Source organism: Oncorhynchus tshawytscha, linkage group LG23 (genome assembly GCF_018296145.1).
Source record: "Oncorhynchus tshawytscha isolate Ot180627B linkage group LG23, Otsh_v2.0, whole genome shotgun sequence".
NCBI classification, from domain to species: Eukaryota; Metazoa; Chordata; class Actinopteri; order Salmoniformes; family Salmonidae; genus Oncorhynchus; species Oncorhynchus tshawytscha.
The window spans coordinates 11,028,051-11,050,365 of record NC_056451.1 but is presented as its reverse complement, the minus strand read 5'-3'; the positions used below and the strand labels follow the sequence as shown (position 1 = coordinate 11,050,365).

Below are 22,315 nucleotides of genomic sequence, written 5' to 3'. Positions count from 1 at the left end.
TCATTTCTTCATTTAGTATCTGTATGTGAGGGAATGGTTACATAATACCCGCAATTGATCTGCAGTTGATCTGTATTACAGTGGGAAACTCCACATCTCATGCTTTCACTTTTACTTTTCTTTGCTACAGGCCTAGATAATGATGCCAACGTCGAATCGCATACAATGACCTCCAGCAATACTGTTACTGTTTAGAGGGTATTTCAATGAAGGCAATACGATGCTGAACACAGAGGCAGTTTCATAACAGTTGCAATAGCATTGTTTTAGGTCCACAAACGTACACACTGCTGGAGCAGCCAGACCCTGCAGCAGTAGCAGCACAGACAAGGGGTAACCCAAACATGTCACAGGGGCTGAACATCTGAAGCATCCGTTTAAAACGTATGTCAACACCAAATCAATCCAGTCGCTGGTAGAGGGAGAGGATGGAACTAGGTGACAATGTGCTGACATTCTGCAAATGTTCTCATCGATTAAACATCTGAACTCAACCCTTTTAGCTGTTCCCAAAACTGAAATGTTACGAACATAGTGCACTATGTGTTATAGACTTGACGCTTAGCGTAAATTTAAAAAAACATTGTTTAGGAGTGCACGGTCGAATTGAGTCTGTCTCGGTCCATGCGCACTTCACAGAATGTACACTAACGAAAATATGCAAATACATGAAACAAACGTACCAAATAGGATCTCGCTAGCTCGTGGCTTTGCCCACCTTGTTCTGCGCACAATTTCATTTGCTCACACCTATAAACGACTAACTATCTTGGGTTAGTTATAAATATCTTTGGTAGCGGGTCCATCACAGCTAAACTGTCGTAACACCATAGCAACAGTATTTGTTTCCCCATTATCTTTTGTTGAGGCAGAAACTATTCCATGGGGTCCAAAAAAAACACAAAACATGAGAAGTAACAAAACACTGGTACACTGATAGACAGTCGCACACATTTTAAACACAACGATATATAAACAATAAAAGTATAATAATTCAAACAATACAAGTAAAACAAATAAGTTGTGTGTGCATGTGTTTGTCAACGCCGATCCACGACATGTTTATTCATTTTTTTAAAGGTAATTTTGCTGTTAGCTTGAGTAATTGGAGAATGGAATCCTGGCTCTGTGTAAACCTGTGCATTGTCGTGAATTCGTTTTGGATTTGGGTATTGTGAAGAGACCCCTGGTGGCATGTCTTGTGGGTATGTATGGGTGTCTGAGCTGAATGTTATTTGATTATGCAGACAATCTGGATTTGGCGTATTGCTCTGTTTTGAGCCAGCTGTGCTAGGTCTTTCTTTGCTGCACTTGACCATATTACCAGGCACTAATCAAGATGGGACAAGACCAGAGTCTGAACAACTAGTACAGTTGATTTTTGTGTAAAAAAAAAACGCAGAACATCTAACATATTTTCATAACAGACATACATGTGTAAGACCAGTTGCAAATTATTTTAAAAATAGGGAAGAGTAATGGCTCAATGCAGCTGCCCTAAGGGACACTGTGATGCTAGAGAAGCTTCTATTGAAGAACACTCCCTGGGTTCTATTGGATAAATAACTCTCCAACCATGTGATTTCAGGTGATGTAAAGCCAAAGCAAGTGATGTTATTAATCCTAAATAGTTATTGAAGAAACTCAAAGACTGCACTGAAAATAATACAGCTCCAACTATCATATTATCCATTTATTTTAAGCAATCCTCTGTCATCTGAGTCAGTGCAGTACAAGTTGAGTGCCCTTCTCTATGCATGCTGAAAGTCAGTAGTTAACTTGTTCTCTGAAAAATAGCATTATATTCGCTCCATCAGTTTACTAAGAGCAGGCAGCGAAACTGATTAGGTGGCTATTAGAGCCAAAAAAGGCTGTTTTACTATTTTTAGGCAGTGGAATTACTTTAGCTTCCTTCTATGCCCGTGGACAACCTTTTTAGGCTTTGGTTAAAGATATAGCAAATAGGGGTGGCAATACAGTCTGCTACGATTCTCAATATTTTCTCATCAAGGTTTTCTATACCGGTTGGCTTATCATTATGGATGATAACAATAGTTTTTCCAACTCTCCCACACTAACTTCACCAAATTCAAAACAGCCATCATTCTCTTTCATTATTATACATTTTACACAAAAATATGATGGTTCACTGACCAATGTTTTCATTTCACTTCTGAGTTTTTCCACTTCACTAGTGAAACAGTCATTGAAATGATTGCCAATATCAAAAGATTTAGTTATAAATTACCCATCAACTTCAATAAATGATGAAGATTAATTGGGTATTCTGTCCATGTAATTTAAGGTACTCAAAGTCTTTTTTTTTTCTTCACTGTGTTTTATGTCATTTATCTTGGTTTGGTAGTTTCTTATTTTTGTACATTTCCCAATTTACAGCATGCCAACGAATCAGCTGACCAGCCTGACTTGTTTGCCACCTCTTTTACATCATTTCTTTGAACTATACAATTTTTCAATTCATCATCAATCCAGAGGGCTCCAACAGTTCTCACAGTTAATTTCTTAACAGGTGCATGCTTGTCAACAATTGGCATGAATAACTTCCAGTGGATCCACTTCTTCATACACATCAATGGGAACTGATATTGCTTTAGAGCAAAGCCCTGCAGCATTATTGAAGATATGATCAATACAAGTGGATGTCACAGATCCAACACTATTGGTATGCACTCTAGTTGGTTGAGTAATAAGCCTGAGTCATATTACAGGCATTAGCCACAGTTAGAAGCTTCCCCTTGAGAGGACAGCTTCCCCTTCAGAGCACCCAGAAAAAATACCTATCTGTTAACATCGCACACACTATCAAGCATTGCACACATATTTAGATGAGGCAGATGAATTTGCAATCTTCTTATGGTCCATCTGCAGCTTTTTGGTGATTTTTCTCACTTTCTCCATCAAGGTCTCATGTGGAGACTGGAACGCCATCCACAACAATGTTATTCCGCTTGGATTGTCCCTCTAGATAGTTATCTGTAATAAGGATTCACATACAGTACTGTTATCATCTCACGTGGACTTAGTTTATCATCATCTTGCTGCAGTCAACTGCAATTGCTAAAATGCCATAGATTTTTTATTTTATCAGGCAAGTCAGTTAAGAACAAATTATTATTTACCAAGACTGCCAATTGTGCGCCACCCTATATAACTCCCAATCACAGCCAGTGATGGAGAGCAGCATGGATTCAATGCAGCCTGGATTTGAACCAGGTACTGCAGTGAACCCTCTTGCCCTGAGATGCATTGTCTTAGACCATTTTGCCCATTGATTGTGGAACCTTCAGTCTACCATAAGGACAAAGCCTGATTTTCCTTTCCTAATTAATCATGTGACTTTTGGCTAAATGTCAGGTTTAAAAACATTCACTTTCAACTTAACCTTTATTTAACTAGGCAAGTCAGTTAAGAACAAATTCTTATTTACAATGGCAGCCTACCGGGGAACAGTGGGTTAATTGCCTTGTTCAGGGCAGAACGACAGATATTGTCAGCTCGGGGATTCAATCCAGCAACCTTTCGGTCACTGGCCCAACGTTCTCACCACTAGGCTACCTGCCGCCCCCAACTTTAATAGCCCTGGAAAAATATATTTCACTGCATAAGCTTGTAGGCTACTCTAGCATATCTGTTCAGTAGTGCAACTCATGGGAAAACCCTGGCCTAAACTTTATGATAAACTGGCACATCCAGGGTTACAATTATAGTATTGACTCTGGGCCAAGATGTTGAGAACAACTTCTTTAAATTTCAGAATCATCATGTTATGGCTGAACTGCCCCACACTCCCCTGGTGTGACAGATTGCATAACTTCCACTTCAAATAAAAAACCTGAGTTATGCTCCAACCTAGTGACTGAATAAAACCTACAACTGTGGCTGATACAGCCAATGGAGTGGGGACTGAGGCTGCTAGACTTTTAAGATGCACCCAGGGGAGGTTGCGTTTTATTCATCCAATTCATTGCAATTCTAACGTTTGGCAGGGGCCTTGGCCCATAAAAGGCTGTTGATTTTCTGGCTATTTTAGCTAGCTACCGTTAGCTACTTGGGGCTAAACATTGGGAAATTAGTACGCAGTCATGACATGAGGAAAACCTACCACCGGTAATAATTGTTTTGTATTTAGAATTCGGTTTCGTAAACGTAAAGATTGTAACGGTCATATAAACAAATCATCTGTGTTGTTTTTATCTAACTAGCTAGATTAGCCGCCAAACTAAAGGAACGGGATGTTTTTATTGCAGGGTGTGGCATGTTAAATTACAGACAGCGTGGATAGCCAAACATAATCTAGCACCCATGCGGAGTAGCCAATCGGAAGCAAGTATTACGAGAAGTAGGACAGGAATTGCACGGAAACGACACGTGATATGTTTATAAAGCGGCAGGCCGAAAGCTTTTCGGCGCCATTTCATTGTAGAACTGTTTGGTTTTTATTTAGTGGAAACATAACAGTGGACAAATTTGGAACATAAAAAGAATCCGGATCCATCCTGATGGAAACGGCCGTTAACCCGCCCCTTGACAGGTACCTTTAGGAACGTTGTACCTTCAGGCTCGGGTCGGAACTGATTTTGCAGGCTTGAAAATTAACACGAATCGGGACTGAATGGCTAAACCTAGTTAGCTAGTATTCACTGTCGGTGCATCATCTAGCTAACTAGTTTTTACTCAACTTGGACACCAAACAATTAAAATATATATTCCCTTGGCTAGTAAGATGTAAATATAGAGATGTTTTTGTTCCGAACAACCCCTTAGTTATGCAGCGAGGGTGGATATTGCCATAATGTGGGTCAGCCTACTCAATAACTTAGTGCTGGGGGATTGTTTAAAATTGGCTGTGGTGATGAAACGCTTCACTGAGCGGCACTGCGCCACCGCCATTTTCCTGCTATAAATCTTAATGACTGAGAAATAAACCGAGATAGGGCCGCAGATGTGCAATTTATTTGTAGCTTATTCCGTTGCTCTAACCCGTTTGTTTACTTTCTGATGTTCGCTAGCAAACGTTAGCATCCTGGCTAACTAGCTTGGTAGCTAGCTGGATTCAGTTGTTGACAAACGATGCGATGGTTCCAAGCTAGCCAGCTAAGTTAGCGTTTCCACAAATGGGGTCTCACATAAACAAGCTAGTAACAAGAGGAGCTGATTGGATAGTTGTGCAAGGGTTTAAGTCACAGGAGTTTGAAGGTTTTGACAGACGATCCTGAGGGTCTGTTTTGGCGTCGGTGTGTTTACAAACACTCATAAAAGGCGGGGCGACGACACTGACCCCACGCAATAAGCGCAGAAGCCTCGCCTCTCTGCCGGCTGAAATGATTGCCACAGTTAAGAATTAAAGCATATCACAAACTAACTAGCTAATGCCTTTGATTATAGCCTATTACCGGTTAACACCCACAAATCAATGTTAATTCAACGAAAATACTTGGGAGGTTAAGTATAACAAACACACATAGAGGGCAATAAACTGGTCAACATACTATCTATCCAACATACTATCTATCCGTCTTTTTCCGGGTTATCAAGGAATAATATTACTAATATGTTGACAGATACTCTGCAGCTCTTTCCCTTTTCTTCAAAGGGGTTAACTTAACAAAGCCATGTTGTGTTGGTGTGTAAGTCCTGAGATGAGCTCATGAGCATTGCCTACTTTTGTGTCAGTGGGATGGCATGTGCTTGCTGTGAGCCCTGGGGTGACTGGGATAAAAATCATCAAAATCTGGTCCAGTGCAAAAGATGGAAGCGAATAGAGGGAGAACCTGCATGCTTTCACTATTCTATCACTGAATGCAAGTTTAACTGCCATAAGTGGGGTACAGTAGTGCTTCAATGCTGCCCCAGTGATTTTCCCATCCAGTGATCTGGGTTGCCAGGGCTGTGCCAAAAGTGGCAGCCTATTGATAGAATCCTCATTGCATTGGTGAGGGAAAAGATGGCGAAGGGCCTGTGTTGGCGAAGGGTTCCTTCCTAATGCTTTCCTGCTTGAATTGTAGGGCAATGATGAAATATCGCAAATATCAAGCACATTGTAGCTTACTACTTTTGAAATGCCAGGACTGAGGGATAGTTTTAGCATATGAATGAGTTTTCTGCCCAAATGTATCTCTCCCCTAATTACACCCCTTTCTGTCTTCCCACGGCCTGTCCTGTCTATCCCACTACCTCTCCCACCCTCTGTTCTTCTCTCCTGGTCAGCATCTCTCTGGGAGTGGTGGGGCTGTCTGGCGGCGGGATGGAGCACCATGTCTCGGGCCCAGGCAAGCGCATGCGGAAGCCCTCGCTGCTGTATGAAGGCTTTGAGAGCCCCCAGTTGCCACATGCGCCGCCCCCTCCCCCGGTCCAGCCCCCCGTCAGGGACCCTGGCCGGCAGGGTTGCATGACCAACCAGCTGCAGTTCCTCCAGAAGGCTATGATCAAGTCCCTGTGGAGACACCATTTTGCCTGGCCTTTCCATGAGCCAGTGGATGCCTTCAGACTCAACCTCCCAGTGAGTTACACTGTTTGTCTATGTGTAGAGATTAGTGGTCACCAACATTGGTCCTAGAGAGCCATAGGGGTTGCAAGCTTTTGTTACAACCCACCACCATGTAGGCCTACACCTATGAGTGTTTGTCCATAGTTGACATCCTTGTCACACCACCATTCAACAGTTGTTACTCTCTTTTTCTTTATTCTGTTCTTTCTTGCTCTACTAGGATTATCACAAGATCATCAAGCAGCCCATGGACATGGGCACCATCAAGAAGCGGCTGGAGAACAACTACTACCGCAGCGCCAGTGAGTGCATGCAGGACTTCAACACCATGTTCACCAACTGTTACATCTACAACAAGGTATGGCCATAATATTTACATGTGTAGGTCAGGCTAATGCATCAATGACAACGGACCGAATATGTTTATCATAAGGTCTTTCCATATTCACAGCAACTGTAGATGTACCGGTGTTAACTGGATTTTGATTATAAAGTGCCAGTGGCCTCTTCTCCTCTCCCAGCCCACAGATGACATAGTGCTGATGGCCCAGTCCCTGGAGAAGGTGTTCCTGCAGAAGGTGGCCCAGATGCCCCAGGAGGAGATTGAACTGCCCCCTCCTGCCCCCAGGGGCAAGCCTGGCAAAGGAGGCCGCAAGTCCAACGGTTAGTCACTCTGGAGAATGTGGTGGGGAAAAGAACGTAAGGGCAATGTTCAATGAAGAGTTAGTGAATGTACTGTGTATGTTTGGTTAAATATGAGTTGGAACAACAGTGTTTAACGTGTAGTTCACTGTACATTTTTGGCCATAATATTCTTGGTAGTATTACCATTATGTATGTGTTCTTGTGTCTTGATTTTTCTCTGTCCATCTTTCAGTGTGGAAAGCTCACCAGGTCCCTGCAGTGTCCCAGTCAGCATACTCCCCCTCCTCCTCTGACACGGGTGACTCCGACACCCCCCCTCAGACCATGCTGCCCAAGAGTCTGCCCCCACACAGCTGTTGAGCCTGCCCCCACACTGCCCACCGCTAAGGTACCACACCTCACTTCACTAAGACCTGAATAGGAACTTGCTATAGTACTGTACATTGTATTGATGCTACACACTTCTTGCTGCCTTCACACTGTATATAGGCTACAGAACCTCCATTGACAAACAGAATACCATACTGTAACTTCTCTCTCTCTCTCTCTCTCTCTCTCTCTCCCTCTCCCTCTCTCTCTGTGCAGAAGAAGGGAGTGAAGCGGAAGGCGGACACCACCACTCCCTCCAACATGATGACCATGCCCCTGGCCGTAGGAGGGGGTCGGATTGTGGGCCTGGGGAAAGGAGGCCACGGGCAAGGCCTGAGCCACGACCCCTCCACTCTCTCCCTCACCTCCCTGGGGGACATGGACCCCCCTCCCAGCCTGGTTAGAGGACCCATGGGCCCAGGAGGCCCCGTTCTGCTCCAGCCAATGATGGCCGGAGGCGGGAAGACCTTGGCTCGGCGCGGGGGCAGTGGACGCCCCATCAAGCCCCCCAAAAAGGATCTGCCAGACTCTGTGCAGCCCAAGGCGCCGCGGCGGGCCAAGTTGAGCCAACAGCTGCGTTATTGTAACAGTGTACTGAAGGATCTGCTGTCCAAGAAACACGCGGCCTACGCCTGGCCCTTCTACAAGCCAGTGGACGCCTCGGCCCTGGGCCTGCATGACTATCACGACATAATCAAGTGTCCCATGGACCTAAGCAACATCAAGGTCAGCTTGCAAGATAGAGATGTCGCACTGCCGTGACTCAATGAGTACTGAATGTGGCTGAAATACACAGTTCATAGATTACCTCATATCTTCTCAGATTTATTTTGCGTGGATATCTGTCACAGTATGAAACCAAGGAGGCTTATCCCGATCTGGAGTCCTCTCCTTTATCTGTTGGAGTTTTAAAACAGTCTCTTTTCTCTCCTATCTTTCTCTCAGAGGAGGATGGACAGTCGGGAGTACAGGGATTCGCAACAGTTTTCCGCTGACATCCGACTCATGTTCTCCAACTGCTACAAATACAACCCCCCCGACCATGACGTAGTGGGCATGGCCCGCAAACTGCAGGTGAGCTTGGTTCCGTCACCACAACTCACCCTGGAACCCTTAGTTCACCTTTGTTGCCAGACCTCTATGTCCACTTCACGCTCAGTGGGTTTTTACTTGCAATGACTGCGGTATGTGGTCGTCTTACCTCCCGTGGCTGAACGCACTGACTGCAAGGCACTCTGGATTAGTCTACTTAATGACTAATATGTCAATCGTTTTGGTCTCCATTTCCTCTGTTCTGTCCCTACAACTTTGTGATAACTGTTATTGTTGTGTAACAAAACAAAAAGGAACATGATCCACAATGGTGTTAAAAACAAGCTCTCACTCACTCCGTTTTGTCCGTCCATCCAGGACGTGTTTGAGTTCCGCTTCGCCAAGATGCCGGACGAGCCCCTCCAGCAGGCTCCCCCCAATTCCCGTGGCATGGGCGGCAGCATGGGCACTCACGCTCATGGTGGAGGGGACTCCTCGTCTTCGTCGTCGTCGTCCTCCTCCTCGTCAGAGAGCGAGCCCAGCAGCGAGAGCGAGAGCAGCCCCAGCTCGGACAGCGAGGAGGAGCGAGCACACCGCCTGGCCGAGTTACAGGACCAAGTGTGTACACAGGTAGACTCAACCCCCCCCGTGCACCTAACACACTGTACCACACACATAACAGGCCTGCTTTCATCTACACATCACAAGCAAAGACTGCATCCAAGAGTTTAGACTTCCGTCCGACACAGGGTTTTCTAATATTCTGACAAATCCATGCTCGTATACATACTTTCACTCATTTGGTGTACATGTTTATACAAGTACTCTGTCTGTGTTCAAACATGCATGTACATAAGCCTGCCATTTGCTGTATTTTCTCACTATTACACTAAGGTAGGCCATCATTGTAAATAAGGATTTGTTACTTACTGACTTGCCTTGTTAAATAAAAAAATATCACAGTATTCCATCATGACCTAGCCATATACGTGAAGTGTATTTGTGCAGTTGAACACTCCACCTCTGGTCTGACCCCCGGTCACAGCTCCGAGCCGTACACGAGCAGCTGGCAGCCCTCTCCCAGGGTCCAATTGTCAAGAACAAGAAGAAGAGAGAGAAGAAAGACAAGAAGGAGAAGAAGAAGAAGAAGAAGCCGGAGAAGCGAAGCCGAGGACGGCCCAGTGCGGAGGTAGGGGGTGAGGACTGGGAGATGCCGACGGCCAAGCCGATGAGGACTCCGAAGAGTAAATCCAGTAGCAGGAGCTCAGCTCCAGCCTCCTCACAGGGCAAGAGAGGCCCCGGCAAGAAGAAGGGCAGCAAGTAAGTACACACTGACCTCAAACATGACCTTTCTCTTTGCTTTTACTCGACTTTTCGATCTGTGATCCATGTCCTCTTTCTCCTACCTTGCTTGTTTCAGTCTCTCATTTTGTAGACTTTCACATTGCTTCCTCTTTCCACCTTTTCTATTTCCTCCCTTTGCTTTTTTAATGTTTCTTATACCATTTTATACTTCCACTCTCATCACATTCCAATTTCCAACTTGACCTGTTTGTCTCTAGAAACTGCAGTGGGGTCGCAGAGTACAGATTATTGTATGGGATCGTATATCAAGTTCATTTTGATAAGAGATGAAAATGTAATTAATTGAAGGTGATATGTTGATGTAAAAATGTAAATGTACTGAAATGTAGGTTGTCATTATATTTTGGGTGGGATCACGAGAAATAATTGGGTCCCCACAAGTTCGGGCACGAAAAAATGGTCTCTCTGCTGGAAAATTTTGCATACAACTTCTTTAGTACTACTCCAGTCTCTAACACCCCCCCTTAGAAACACCAAGAAGTCCCAGGCTGCTACCATGCCCTACTACGCTTCGCCTACTTTCTCCATGCTGCCCCACTACGACTCCGAGGAAGAGGAGGAGACGTCTCCCATGTCGTACGACGAGAAGCGCCAGCTGAGCCTGGACATCAACAAGCTGCCTGGCGAAAAGCTGGGCCGCGTCGTCCACATCATCCAGTCCCGTGAGCCCTCGCTGCGCGACACCAACCCCGAGGAAATCGAGATCGACTTTGAGACGCTCAAACCGTCGACACTGCGTGAGCTGGAGCGCTACGTCATGACGTGCTTGAGGAAGAAGCCCCGTAAGCCCTATGGTAAGAGGGAACAAATAGCGATAGCTAATGCTAGCTGTGGTTAGCTAGTATGGTGTGTTGGGGAATGCGTCATGTTGTCACTGCAGACACTTGCTAATGCCATGTTATGCTACAAAGAACTGATGCTGTGGTGATAATGCTACATGCTAGCGCTCTGGTTGACTAATACCATACAAAAGGAATCAGTCACTATGGAATGTGTTTATATGTATGTGTGGGCTGAGTATGTAACCTGTCCTCCTGTCTGTGTCTAACAGTGAAGAAAGGGGGCCCCGGCAAGTCCAGAGAAGAACTGACCCTGGAGAAGAAGAGGGAGCTGGAGAGGAGGCTGCAGGATGTCAGCGGACAGCTCAACTCTGGCAAGAAACCCCAGAAACCCAAGGGTGAGAACCACAGACACACAGAGCTGCTTTTGCACATGTAGCATTTAGCATTGAGAAATGCTAATCCTTTTCCCACTTTGTCTCTCTCGCAGCGGAGAAGCTCAGCGGCGTGGAGCCCCATGCCCAGCCCTCCCGCCTCAGTGGCAGCAGCTCCAGCTCAGACTCTTCCTCCTCCTCGTCATCCTCCTCCTCTGACACCAGTGAATCAGACTCGGGTTGATGAGACAGTGGGAGAGGGAGGGAACCCCCCGTAGAGCTCAGGGACATGCAGCAGCCCCAGGACGAGGTCTCCTGGGACGGTCTAGGGAGGAAGAAGAGTGACCCTCCCTCGAATGGCACCCCAGCACGAACACTCCAAGACGATTGATGATGATGGTGGGATTTGTATGCAGGGTGGAGGACGCGTGAAGGTCACTAAGGATACTCAAGACCAGAAACATAGAGATCAGCCAGGTTCAAGAACAGCTGCCATGTTAGCGCCTTTATTCTCAATGTTGGTAATGTAACAATACGAGAGCGCCTCTGACCGTTCGCAATGAAATGACCATTCAGGATAATGTATATCCAAGTCTTTACTGGTGTCAACAAATTGCCTATCTGCTTTCGCTGAACATCTTCATAGGTTTTGAAACTATCAGGAATCAACAGCACAGCGGAGAAGCGTCTATCACTTAGCAACAGCTATGGAGGAGGAAGTGGCTCTCAGAACGTTCAGACAGAAACCGCATCGGCCCAACTCTTTTACTCTGCTCAAGACCCCCCAACACAAATGCATTGTTATCCCTCTCCTCCCTGTGTAAATACTTGTACAATTGATCTATGTTTCTTTTATAAAGAATAATTTTATGGTGCTCCCCCCAAAGAGGGAGACTGCGGAGTAGTGAAAAGATGTGAGATGTGCCCAGGCCCATGTTGGACACTTCTTGATATGCACTCAGATTGATAAGAACTGAATGGGTATAAGCAGTATGGCAGAAACCCCACTTGCCCTCCCAGAAGCTATGTGGAGTGAGTATTGTAATGCTTCACACTTATCTGTTTTTTTCACTACGAGGCAGTCACTGTCTAGTGGTTGATTTTCAGACTTATGTATTTTCTGTCAAGTCTTATAGCTGCAGGCACGAGTCAGTCAATTTTTGTTGTTGCTGTCTGTGTTTCATTTGACATCTGTTCTAACTGCTAACAGACCTATGTTCAGCTGGACATAAAGTTCAGAGGCAAAAGGAGAGTTTTATTTCCATTCCATATGTTACTCTTAAGAGCTCTAACTACTGAAACTGTTTTCCTTGACAGTGAGATTTGTCCTACATGTACGACACTCACCATTTAAGAAACAGCCCGGGTGTCATTTCTCAGGACAGGAGTAGGTTTCTTGATGGTGACACTGCAGTCTTACAATCACAGCAGTCATAGAAGCTGATTGGTTCTTCAGTTCTAAGCAATTCCGTTAACTCTGCTTAAAGGAAAATTCCAATCAATCATTTGGTATTTGTTTCATTAGTCCACTGTTGATGCAGTTCCACAATGTTTTGCATGTCAGCCATCAAGTTTTCAACATAGAACTTTCAAAATACAGAAAGTGTCACAGTATGATGCGCTTTGCAAGCTAACTGTTGGTTGGATGTTAAATCATCATGCACACATGAGTAGACGTCCTAAGTTGAAGTTTGGACCAAGAGATACACCAGATGAGATGTACAGAAGCTAAGCTGTTAGATATCGAAGGAAATATGTGTATATATATATACACATAGTACTGTATTTCAGTGGTCAAATGATCATGTTTCTTTCTACCAGTGAGTCTTTTTTTTCCCCCAGTCTTTTCTTTTATACTCTATTTTTATCCTCCTACTTAGTCATGCTTTTATTCCAGAACATGTCCTGAACATTGTTTTGCCTCCTGGTTGACTGGATTGCTGCCTCAGGAGCATGCCACTCATTTGAAAACTTTATATATTAAAATGAGACCTCTTCTATAAAGCCTTTTATATTTGTTTGCGATAATGTATACGCAGTACACCCCTATTATTTATACAGTGCCTATGGAAAGTATTCTGACCCCTTAACCTGTTCCACATTTTCTTACATCACAGCCTTATTCTAAAATTGATGAGGAAAACATCAATCTACACACAATACCCCATAATGACAAAGTGGTTGTTAGAAGTGTTTGCCAATTTATAATAATTTTTAAAATCACATTTACATAAATATTCAGATCCTTTACTCAGTACTTTGTTGAAGCACCTTTGGCAGCGACTCCAGTCTTGAGTCTTATTGGGTATGACGCTACAATTCTTCTCCGCAGATCCTCTCAAGCTCTGTCAGGGTAGATGGGGAACATTGCTGCACAACTATTTTCAGGTCTCTCCAGAGATGCTTGTTCCGAAGCTACTCCTGCGTTGTCTTGGCCTGTGCTTAGGGTCGTTGTCCTGTTGGAAGGTGAACCTTCGACCCCAGTCTGAGGTCCTGAGAGCTTTGGAGCAGGTTTTCATCAAGGAACTCTCTGTACTTTGATCTGTTTGTCTTTGCCTCAATCCTGACTAGTCTGCCATTCCCTGTCACAGAAAAACATCCCCACAGCATTATGCTGCTGCCACCAGCAAGCTTTACTGAAGGGATGGTGCCATGTTTCCTCCAGACGTGACGCTTGGCATTCAGGCCAAAGAATTCAAAATTGGTTTCATCAGACCAGAGAATCTGGTTTCTTATGGTCTGAGAGTCTTCAGATGCCTTTTGGAAAACTCCAAATGGGCTGTCATGTATGGTTGAAGTCAGAAGTTTACATACACAGGTTGGAGTCATTAAAACTCATTTTTTAACCACTCCACAAATTTCTTGTTAACAAACTATAGTTTTGCAAGTCGGTTAGGACATCTACTTTGTGTATGACACAAGGAATTTTTCCAACAATTGTTTACAGACAGATTATTTAACTTATAATTCACTGTATCACAATTCCAGTGGGTCAGAATTTTACATACACTAAGTTGACTGTGTCTTTAAACAGCTTGGAAAATTCCAGAAAATGATGTCATGGCTTTAGAAGCTTCTGATAGGCTAATTGACATAATTTGAGTCAATTGGAGGTGTACCTGTGGATGTATTTCAAGGCCTACCTTCAAACTCTGTGCCTCTGCTTGACATCATGGAAAAATCTTTCATCACATTCCCAGTGGGTCAGAAGTTTACATACACTCAATTAGTATTTGGTAGCATTGCCTTTAAATTGTTTAACTTGTGTCAAACGTTTCGAGTAGCCTTCCACATTAAGTTGGGTGAATTTTGGCCCATTCCTCCTGACAGAGCTGCTGTAACAGAGTCAGGTTTGTAAGCCTCCTTGCTCGCACACACTTTTTCAGTTCTGTCCACAAATGTTCTATAGGATTGAGGTCAGGGCTTTGTGATGGCCACTCCAATACCTTGACTTTGTTGTCCTTAAGCCATTTTTCCACAACTTTGGAAATATGCTTGGGGTCATTGTCCATTTGGAGGACCCATTTGCGACCAAGCTTTAACTTCCTGACTGATGTCTTGCTTCAATATATCCACATAGTTTTCCTCCCTCCTGATGCCATTTATTTTGTGAAGTGCACCAGTCCCTCCTGCAGCAAAGCACCCCCACAATATGATGCTGCCACCCCTGTGCTTCAGGGTTAGGATGGTGTTCTTCGGCTTGCAAGCCTTCCCCTTTTTCCTCCAAACATAACGATGGTCATTATGGCCAAACAGTTCTATTTTTGTTTCATCAAACCAGAGGACATTTCTCCAAAAAGTACAATCTTTGTCCTCATGTGCAGTTGCAAACCATAGTCTGGCTTTTTTTATGGCGTTTTTTGAGCAGTGGCTTCTTCCTTGCGGAGCGGCCTTTCAGTTTGTCGATATACGACTCGTTTTACTGTGGACATAGATACTTTTGTACCCGTTTCCTCCAGCATCTTCACAAGGTCCTTTGCGGTTGTTCTGGGTTGATTTGCAGTTTTCACACCAAAATACGTTCATCTCTAGGAGACAGAAAACATCTCATACCCCTCTGGAAGGATGGCTGCGTGGTCCCATGGTGTTTATACTTGCGTACTATTGTTTGTACAGATGAGCGTGGTACCTTCAGGCGTTTGGAAATTGCTCCCAAGGATGAACCAGACTTGTGGAGGTCTACAATTTTTTTTCTGGGGTCTTGGCTGATTTCTTTAGATTTTCCCATGATGTCAAGCAAAGAGGCACTGAGTTTGAAGGTAGACCTTGAAATACATCCACAGGTACACCTCCAATTGACTCAAATTATGTCAATTAGCCTATCAGAAGCTTCTAAAGCCATGACATTTTCTGGAATTCTCCAAGCTGTTTAAAGGCACAGTCAACTTAAGTGTATGAAAACTTCTGACCCACTGGAATTGTAATACAGTGAATTATAGTTTAAATAATCTGTCTGTAAACAATTGTTGGAAAAACTACTTGTCTTACACAAAATAGATATCCTAACCGACTTGCCAAAACTATAGCCAAAACCTATAGTTTGTTAACAAGAAATTTGTGGAGTGGTTGAAAAACGAGTTTTAATGACTCCAACCTAAGTGCATGTAAACTTCCTACTTCAACTGTATATATATTTATATAGATATATATCTCTTTCTTTCTTTTTTATATATATATATATATATATATATATATATATATATATATATATATATATATATATATATATATATATACACATTTTTACTGAGTTAGTTCATAAAAGGGAGTCAGTCAATTGAAATAAGTTAGGCCCTAACCTAGGGATTTCACTGGAAATACAGATATGCATCTGTTACACGGAACCCAAACCGGTTGCGCGCGTGCACTATCGTGCATAAATGTATTTTGTCCCCCTATAACAAACGCGATCACGACACACAGGTTAAAATATCAAAACAAACTCTGAACCAATTACATTAATTTGGGGACAGGTCGAAAAGCATTAAACATGTATGGCAATTTAGCTAGTTAGCTTGCACTTGCTAGCTAATTTGTCCTGGGATATAAACATTGAGTTGTTATTTTACCTGAAATGCACAAGGTCCTCTACTCCGAGATTTAATCCACACAGAAAACGGTCAAGCGAATCGTTTCTAGTCATCTCCTTCCAGGCTTTTTCATCTTTGAACTTATATGGTGATTGGCATCTAAACTTTCATAGTATTACCACGACAACTGGCAAAACAGTTGGTCTTTCAATCACCCATGTGGGTATAACCAATGAGGATGGCATGTTGGGTACCTGCTTCAATAAACCAATGAGGAGATGGGAGAGGTAGGACTTGCTGCACGATCTACGTCAGAAATAGAAAGGACTTCTATTTTAGCCCTTGGCAAAGCAGATGCTCTTTGGCGAGCGGGAGCAGTATGGGTGCAAAAATTGAATAACATGGATTTCTAAATGTATTTTGCAATGCTCGCGCACACGACGTGTCCGGTCTGGTCAGCATTTTAGTATGGGTCAGAAAACCAGTCCATATCTGGTGTGTCCACCATTTGTCTCGCTGCACGTTTTCAGGCTGTTGATTGTGGAATGTTGTCCCATTCCTCTTCAATGGCTGTGCCAAGTTGCTGGATACTGTTGCGGGAACTGAAACACGCTGTCGTACACGTCGATCGAGAGCATCCCAAACATTCTCAACGGGTGACATCTGGTAAGTATGCAGGCAATGGAAGAACTGGGACATTTCCAGCTTCTAGGAATTATGTGCAGAACCTTGCGACATGAGGCTGTGCATTATCATGCTGAAACATGAGGTGATGGCGTTGGATGAATGAAAGGACAAAGGGCCTCAGGATCTCGTCGCAGTGTCTCTATCAGTGGAGGCTGCTGAGGGGAGAACGGCTCATAACAATGAGCGGAACTGAGAAAATATCATGGCATCAAACACCTGGAAACCGTGTGTTTGATGTATTTGATACCATTCCCACGATTCTGCTCCAGTCATTACCACAAGCATGTTCTCTCCAATTAAGGTGTCGCCAACCTCCTGTGCTGTGCATTGAAATTACTAGTGATAAAATGCAATTGTGTTTGTTATCCGTAGCTTATGCCTGCCCATACCGTAACCCCACTGCCACCATGGGGCACTCTGTTCACAACAACAAACCGCTCGACCACACAACGCCATACATGTTGTCTGCCTGGTATAGTTGAAACTGGGATTAATCCGTGAAGAAGACACTTCTTCAGCATGAGTGACCATCGAAGGTGAGCATTTACCCACTAAAGTCAGTGACGACACCAAACTACAGTCAGGTCAAGACCCTGGTGAGGACAACGAGTATGCAGATGAGCTTCCCTGCGAAGGTTTCTGACAGTTTGTGCAGAAATACTTTGGTTGTTCAAACCCACAGTTTCATAGATGTCCGGGTGGCTGGTCTCAGACGATCCCCCGGGTGAAGAAGCCAGATGTGGAGGTCCTGAGCTGGCGTGGTTACCCATGGTCTGCGGTTGTGAGGCGGGTTGGACGTACAGTATAACTAAGGGCAGACACTGTAATGATCATGACTCCACAGTAGGTGGCAGCAGTCAGACATGGTCTATGTCAGGGCGATGCTGATCATTCGGATAGAAATGTTTTGCGTAGAATAGGGAGTCATGTCTCAGCTCTATTTATTGCGTTTCTATCTGCAAAGTTCTGCATGTTTCACCTCTTTGATACATGCTAGTTGTGTGTAAGGTGTGCCATGCATACTCAGAATGCCTAACATGTTCTATGTAGTAACCATAGATATGGTAATACACATCAGTGTCATCCAGATAAAAGATTCGATTGGCTGATGATATTGAGGAACTCACCTGACACCTTCAGCAGGACTGTTTGGAGTACAACACTAGATTCGGAACAAAAACATTGGTACATTACTGATAAGCCTCACTGGACAAGTGTACTTGGGATGGGGGGCAGAGTGTTCCTGGCTTTAATACTGGGTGTTTGTCTACTGTCACACCGCCAAAGTAAGTCCACTTTTACTCATTTCATATGAGAGACAGGAATGTGATTAGAGGAAGGAAGCAGACTGGGCATTATTTTGCTTGCAAGAATCACTTTAGCAGTATACTGGGTTCCAGTATTCTATTCCGTAAACCCATAGAAGCAGACAGCTGCTTTATATCAGTTCGCATTGTTATTAAAACAACATTTACTGAAAGGTGTAACCAAATTAATTATATTGCATTCAACTACTCTCGTACCAGAGAGCAAGATTGTCATGTTTGTCATTTTCCATCTCAACGTGTGTTATTGAACACAGGCAACCATTTGCTGCGGTTTTTGACCTTCTGCCAAAAAAACATCACTAGCGACAAAGAGTATGAAGTGGAGTTTGATGGAGATGAGCTCTTTTACGTTGACCCCATGACCTACCGGGTAGAGCAGTGACTGTCAGAGTTCGCCCAGTAGTGGACCCCTGACCCAGGACTGCCTCACTAAGTGTACGTGTCCCTCAGAACCTGCCAGTACAATATCCCCCACTGCATTGTGGCATTGTGGGAGAAAATTTGGGGCGGCAGGTAGCCTAGTGGTTAGGGCATTGGGCCGGTAACCGAAAGGTTGCAAGATCAAATCCCCGAGCTGATAAGGTATGAATCGGTTGTTCTGCCCCTGAACAAGGCACTTAATCCATCATCTAGGCCGTCATTGTAAATAAGAATTTGTTCTTAACTGACTTGCCTAGTTAAAAAAAGGTTAAATATTATTATTATTGTATTTTTTTAAGAGCCCGCAGGAGGCAATAGGTGAGTGCTGTTTCTGTAAAGTCGCACCCCAGCTAGCACATCATTGTATGTTTTTTAGAGCTTGGTGAGAGTGTGGTTTCCTATGGTTATATAACCTTACCACAACTTGGCTTTGGAACATTCTCAGCACATTTAAGGTACTTGACGAAGTGGTTTGATATTGGGAATGTTCTCAAATAGTTCAGAGAAGGTTAAGAAACAACATTCTTCTGTGTGAATTTCAGTACTTCAGCATAACATTTCCTCATGGTTCTACTTAAAGTCATGTTCTCAAATTGTTCAGAGAATGTTAAAAAAATGTTCCATAAAAAAAAACACAGGAAAATGTTTGTAGCGTTCTAATAATGTTATTTAAAAACATATACATTCTGTTCTCAGTATCAATAAAACACTCTGTTTGGTGCGTTTATTTTTTATTTTTTACAAACTCTGGTGCATTTAGCCGCTTAGTTCAGGTTGTTTGGACTGGTGTGAACACTATCCTCACTCGGGAGTGAACAACAGAGCCTCCCACATATAGTCCCAGAGAAAGGTGGAACTGTGAGTCCCCAACACACTCATCTGCCAGGTCATTAATTTCCACTCAACACCCGTGGATGTGACTTGGACCATTAACGAGCAACCGGTGGGAGAGAGGACCATCAGTCAGACCCAGTACTACTCCAATGAAGACTTCAGCTTCAGGATCTTCTCCTATCTGAGCATCACACCTCAGGAGGGGGACATCTACTCCTGTAGTGTGGGTCACATCAGCCTGCAGGAACCGTTCACCAGGAACTGGGGTGAGTCACTGCTGGTGTGACCTTTATACTGTAGGGTATGACACAGAGAAAGGTGGGAGGTTGTTGATACTGTATTAGGGACACTAATACATCAGTTGTTTCTTCACTATATGTGTCCACAGAGGTTGAAGTGCACACGGCCCACCAGACTGTAGAGACAGCAGTGTGTGTTGGAAGTGTGACTCTAGGAGTGGTGGGAGTAGCGACAGGAGTCTGGTTTATCAAAAAAGCCAAGAGGTCTGGTTGGGCCTTAAGAACATAGGAAACTATCAGCAATACAGCAAGGGCTCCATGTAACAATACCAAGTGCAATTATCATATTCAGCAACCTACAACTACGCTGGTGACTATGATGCAGTTCACTATTGTGAGGGAAATTTCTGTTAAACCTTACTAATGCTGTTGTACTAAAATATGTCTTTAACTTCTTGGTGACAGGGGGCAGTATTGAGTAGCTTGGATGATTAAGGTGCCCAGAGTAAACTGCCTGCTACTCTGTCCCAGATGCTTATATATGCATATTATTAGTAGTATTGAATGGAAAACACTCTGAAGTTTCTAAAACTTTTTGAATGATGTCTGTGAGTATAACAGTACTCATATGGCAGGTGAAAACCTGAGAAAAATCCAACCAGACAGTGGGAAATCTGAGGTTTGTAGTTTTTCAACTCTTTGCCATTTCAATATTCAGTGTAAATGGGGTCATATTGCACTTCCTAAGGCTTCCACTAGATGTGAACAGTCCTTAGAAGTTTGTTTCAGGCTTCTACTTTGAAGGGGGAGAGAATGAGGGGATTGAGCCAGGTGCCTGGCAGAGTGCCACAGGCTAGTGGCGCGCGGTCACGAGAGAGTTAGCACTCGTTCCATTGCTTTTCTACAGACAATGGTTTCTACGACCTGTAATATAACTTTTTGAACTTTTCGTCCGACGTTCGGTCGGACCTGAACGCGCGTTTGAATTTGTTTACCAAACGCCCTAACAAAAGAAGGTATTTGGACATAAATGATGAACTTTATCGAACAAATCAAACATTTATTGTGGAACTGGGATTCCTGGGAGTGCATTCTGATGAAGATCATCAAAGGTAGATAGCCAGAAGCTAGTCAGAAGCTAGCCGGTTTACTGGCTAATGTTAGTATTCAGCTAAACACGGTTTGTGGTCATCAGCTATCCTTTAGCTCGAAAAGCTATCGCCAGTTTTGTACAACGCGACTCAGACCAGAACATACCGGACCTATTTTCTCTCCATATCCCCGGATTTCAACTGCAAGCTCTGGACATTTACACCTGGATCTCACAGCTAGCTAGCTGCTATCCGTGTGACTATTGGCTTACGTCGATCCCCGGAGCAAACATAAATTATTCCGGAGCTAGCCAGCTGAAGAGTACCATCAGCCACTCCTGGGCTACAATCACCTATCCGGACCCGTTTTACTGCCGATGCGGAGCCCCACCGGGCCTTCACGACTGGACTACTGACATTATCTGCCCGAGGGAGTTATCCAACTGGCCCCTCCGTCACGACGTTACCTGAACGCCCATCTGCGGCCCGCTAATCGTTAGCTGTCTTATCGGCTGCAATCTGAATAGGTCTATTGGACAATTTTTCTTGGGTCACTATATCTATATCTATTTTGACAATTGGATTGATCCCCTCTACCACACGGAACCCTACTAATCTACCGACGGAAACGCAGGTGGCTAAAAACAGACCTCCATCCTATGCTAGCTTGCTACCGATGGCCCGGATAGCTGTCTGAATCGCCGTGACCCCAACCAACCTCACTACTCACTGGACCCTTATGATCACTCGACTAAAATTGCCTCTCCTTAATGTCAATATGCCTTGTCCATTGCTGTTCTGGTTAGTGTTTATTAGCTTATTTCACTGTAGAGCCTCTAGCCCTGCTCATTATACCTTATCCAGCCTTTCAGTTCGACCACCCACACATGCGATGACATCACCTGGTTTCAATGATGTTTCTAGAGACAAGATCTCTCTCATCACTCAATACCTAGGTTTACCTCCACTGTATTCACATCCTACCATACCTTTGTCTGTACATTATACCTTGAAGCTATTTTATCGCCCCCAGAAACCTCCTTTTACTCTCTGTTCCGGACATTCTAGACGACCAATTCTCATAGCTTTTAGCCGTACCCTTATCCTACTCTTCCTCTGTTCCTCTGGTGATGTAGAGGTGAATCCAGGCCCTGCAGTGCCTAGCTCCACTCCTATTCCCCAGGCGCTCTCTTTTGATGACTTCTGTAAACGTAATAGCCTTGGTTTCATGCATGTTAACATTAGAAGCCTCCTCCCTAAGTTTGTTTATTCACTGCTTTAGCACACTCTGCCAACCCGGATGTTCTAGCCGTGTCTGAATCCTGGCTTAGGAAGACCACCAAAAACTCTGAAATCTTCATCCCTAACTACAATATTTTCAGACAAGATAGAATGGCCAAAGGGGCGGTGTTGCAATCTACTGCAAAGATAGCCTGCAGAGTTCTGTCCTACTATCCAGGTCAATTTGAACTTCTACTTCGAAACACCTCTCTAAAAACAAGTCTCTCACCGTTGCCACCTGCTATATACCACCCTCTGCCCCCAGCTGTGCTCTGGACACCATATGTGAACTGATTGCCCCCCATCTATCTTCAGAGCTCGTGCTGCTAGGCG

The 22,315-nt window shown here is 44.1% G+C and overlaps 1 protein-coding gene across 1 annotated transcript; it reads left to right on the top strand.

Moving 5' to 3' along the window:
• Window positions 1-4,394: 4,394 nt before the first annotated feature.
• LOC112223000 (bromodomain-containing protein 2) lies at window positions 4,395-13,082 on the top strand. Its single transcript, XM_024385897.2, is given in 13 exon segments — window positions 4,395-4,552; window positions 6,229-6,520; window positions 6,729-6,866; window positions 7,030-7,171; window positions 7,386-7,515; window positions 7,517-7,541; window positions 7,739-8,248; window positions 8,468-8,596; window positions 8,933-9,184; window positions 9,600-9,874; window positions 10,388-10,713; window positions 10,971-11,096; window positions 11,189-13,082. Coding segments are annotated over 13 exon segments (2,505 nt in total). The 5' UTR covers window positions 4,395-4,520; the 3' UTR covers window positions 11,317-13,082.
• The last annotated feature ends 9,233 nt before the right edge of the window (window positions 13,083-22,315 follow it).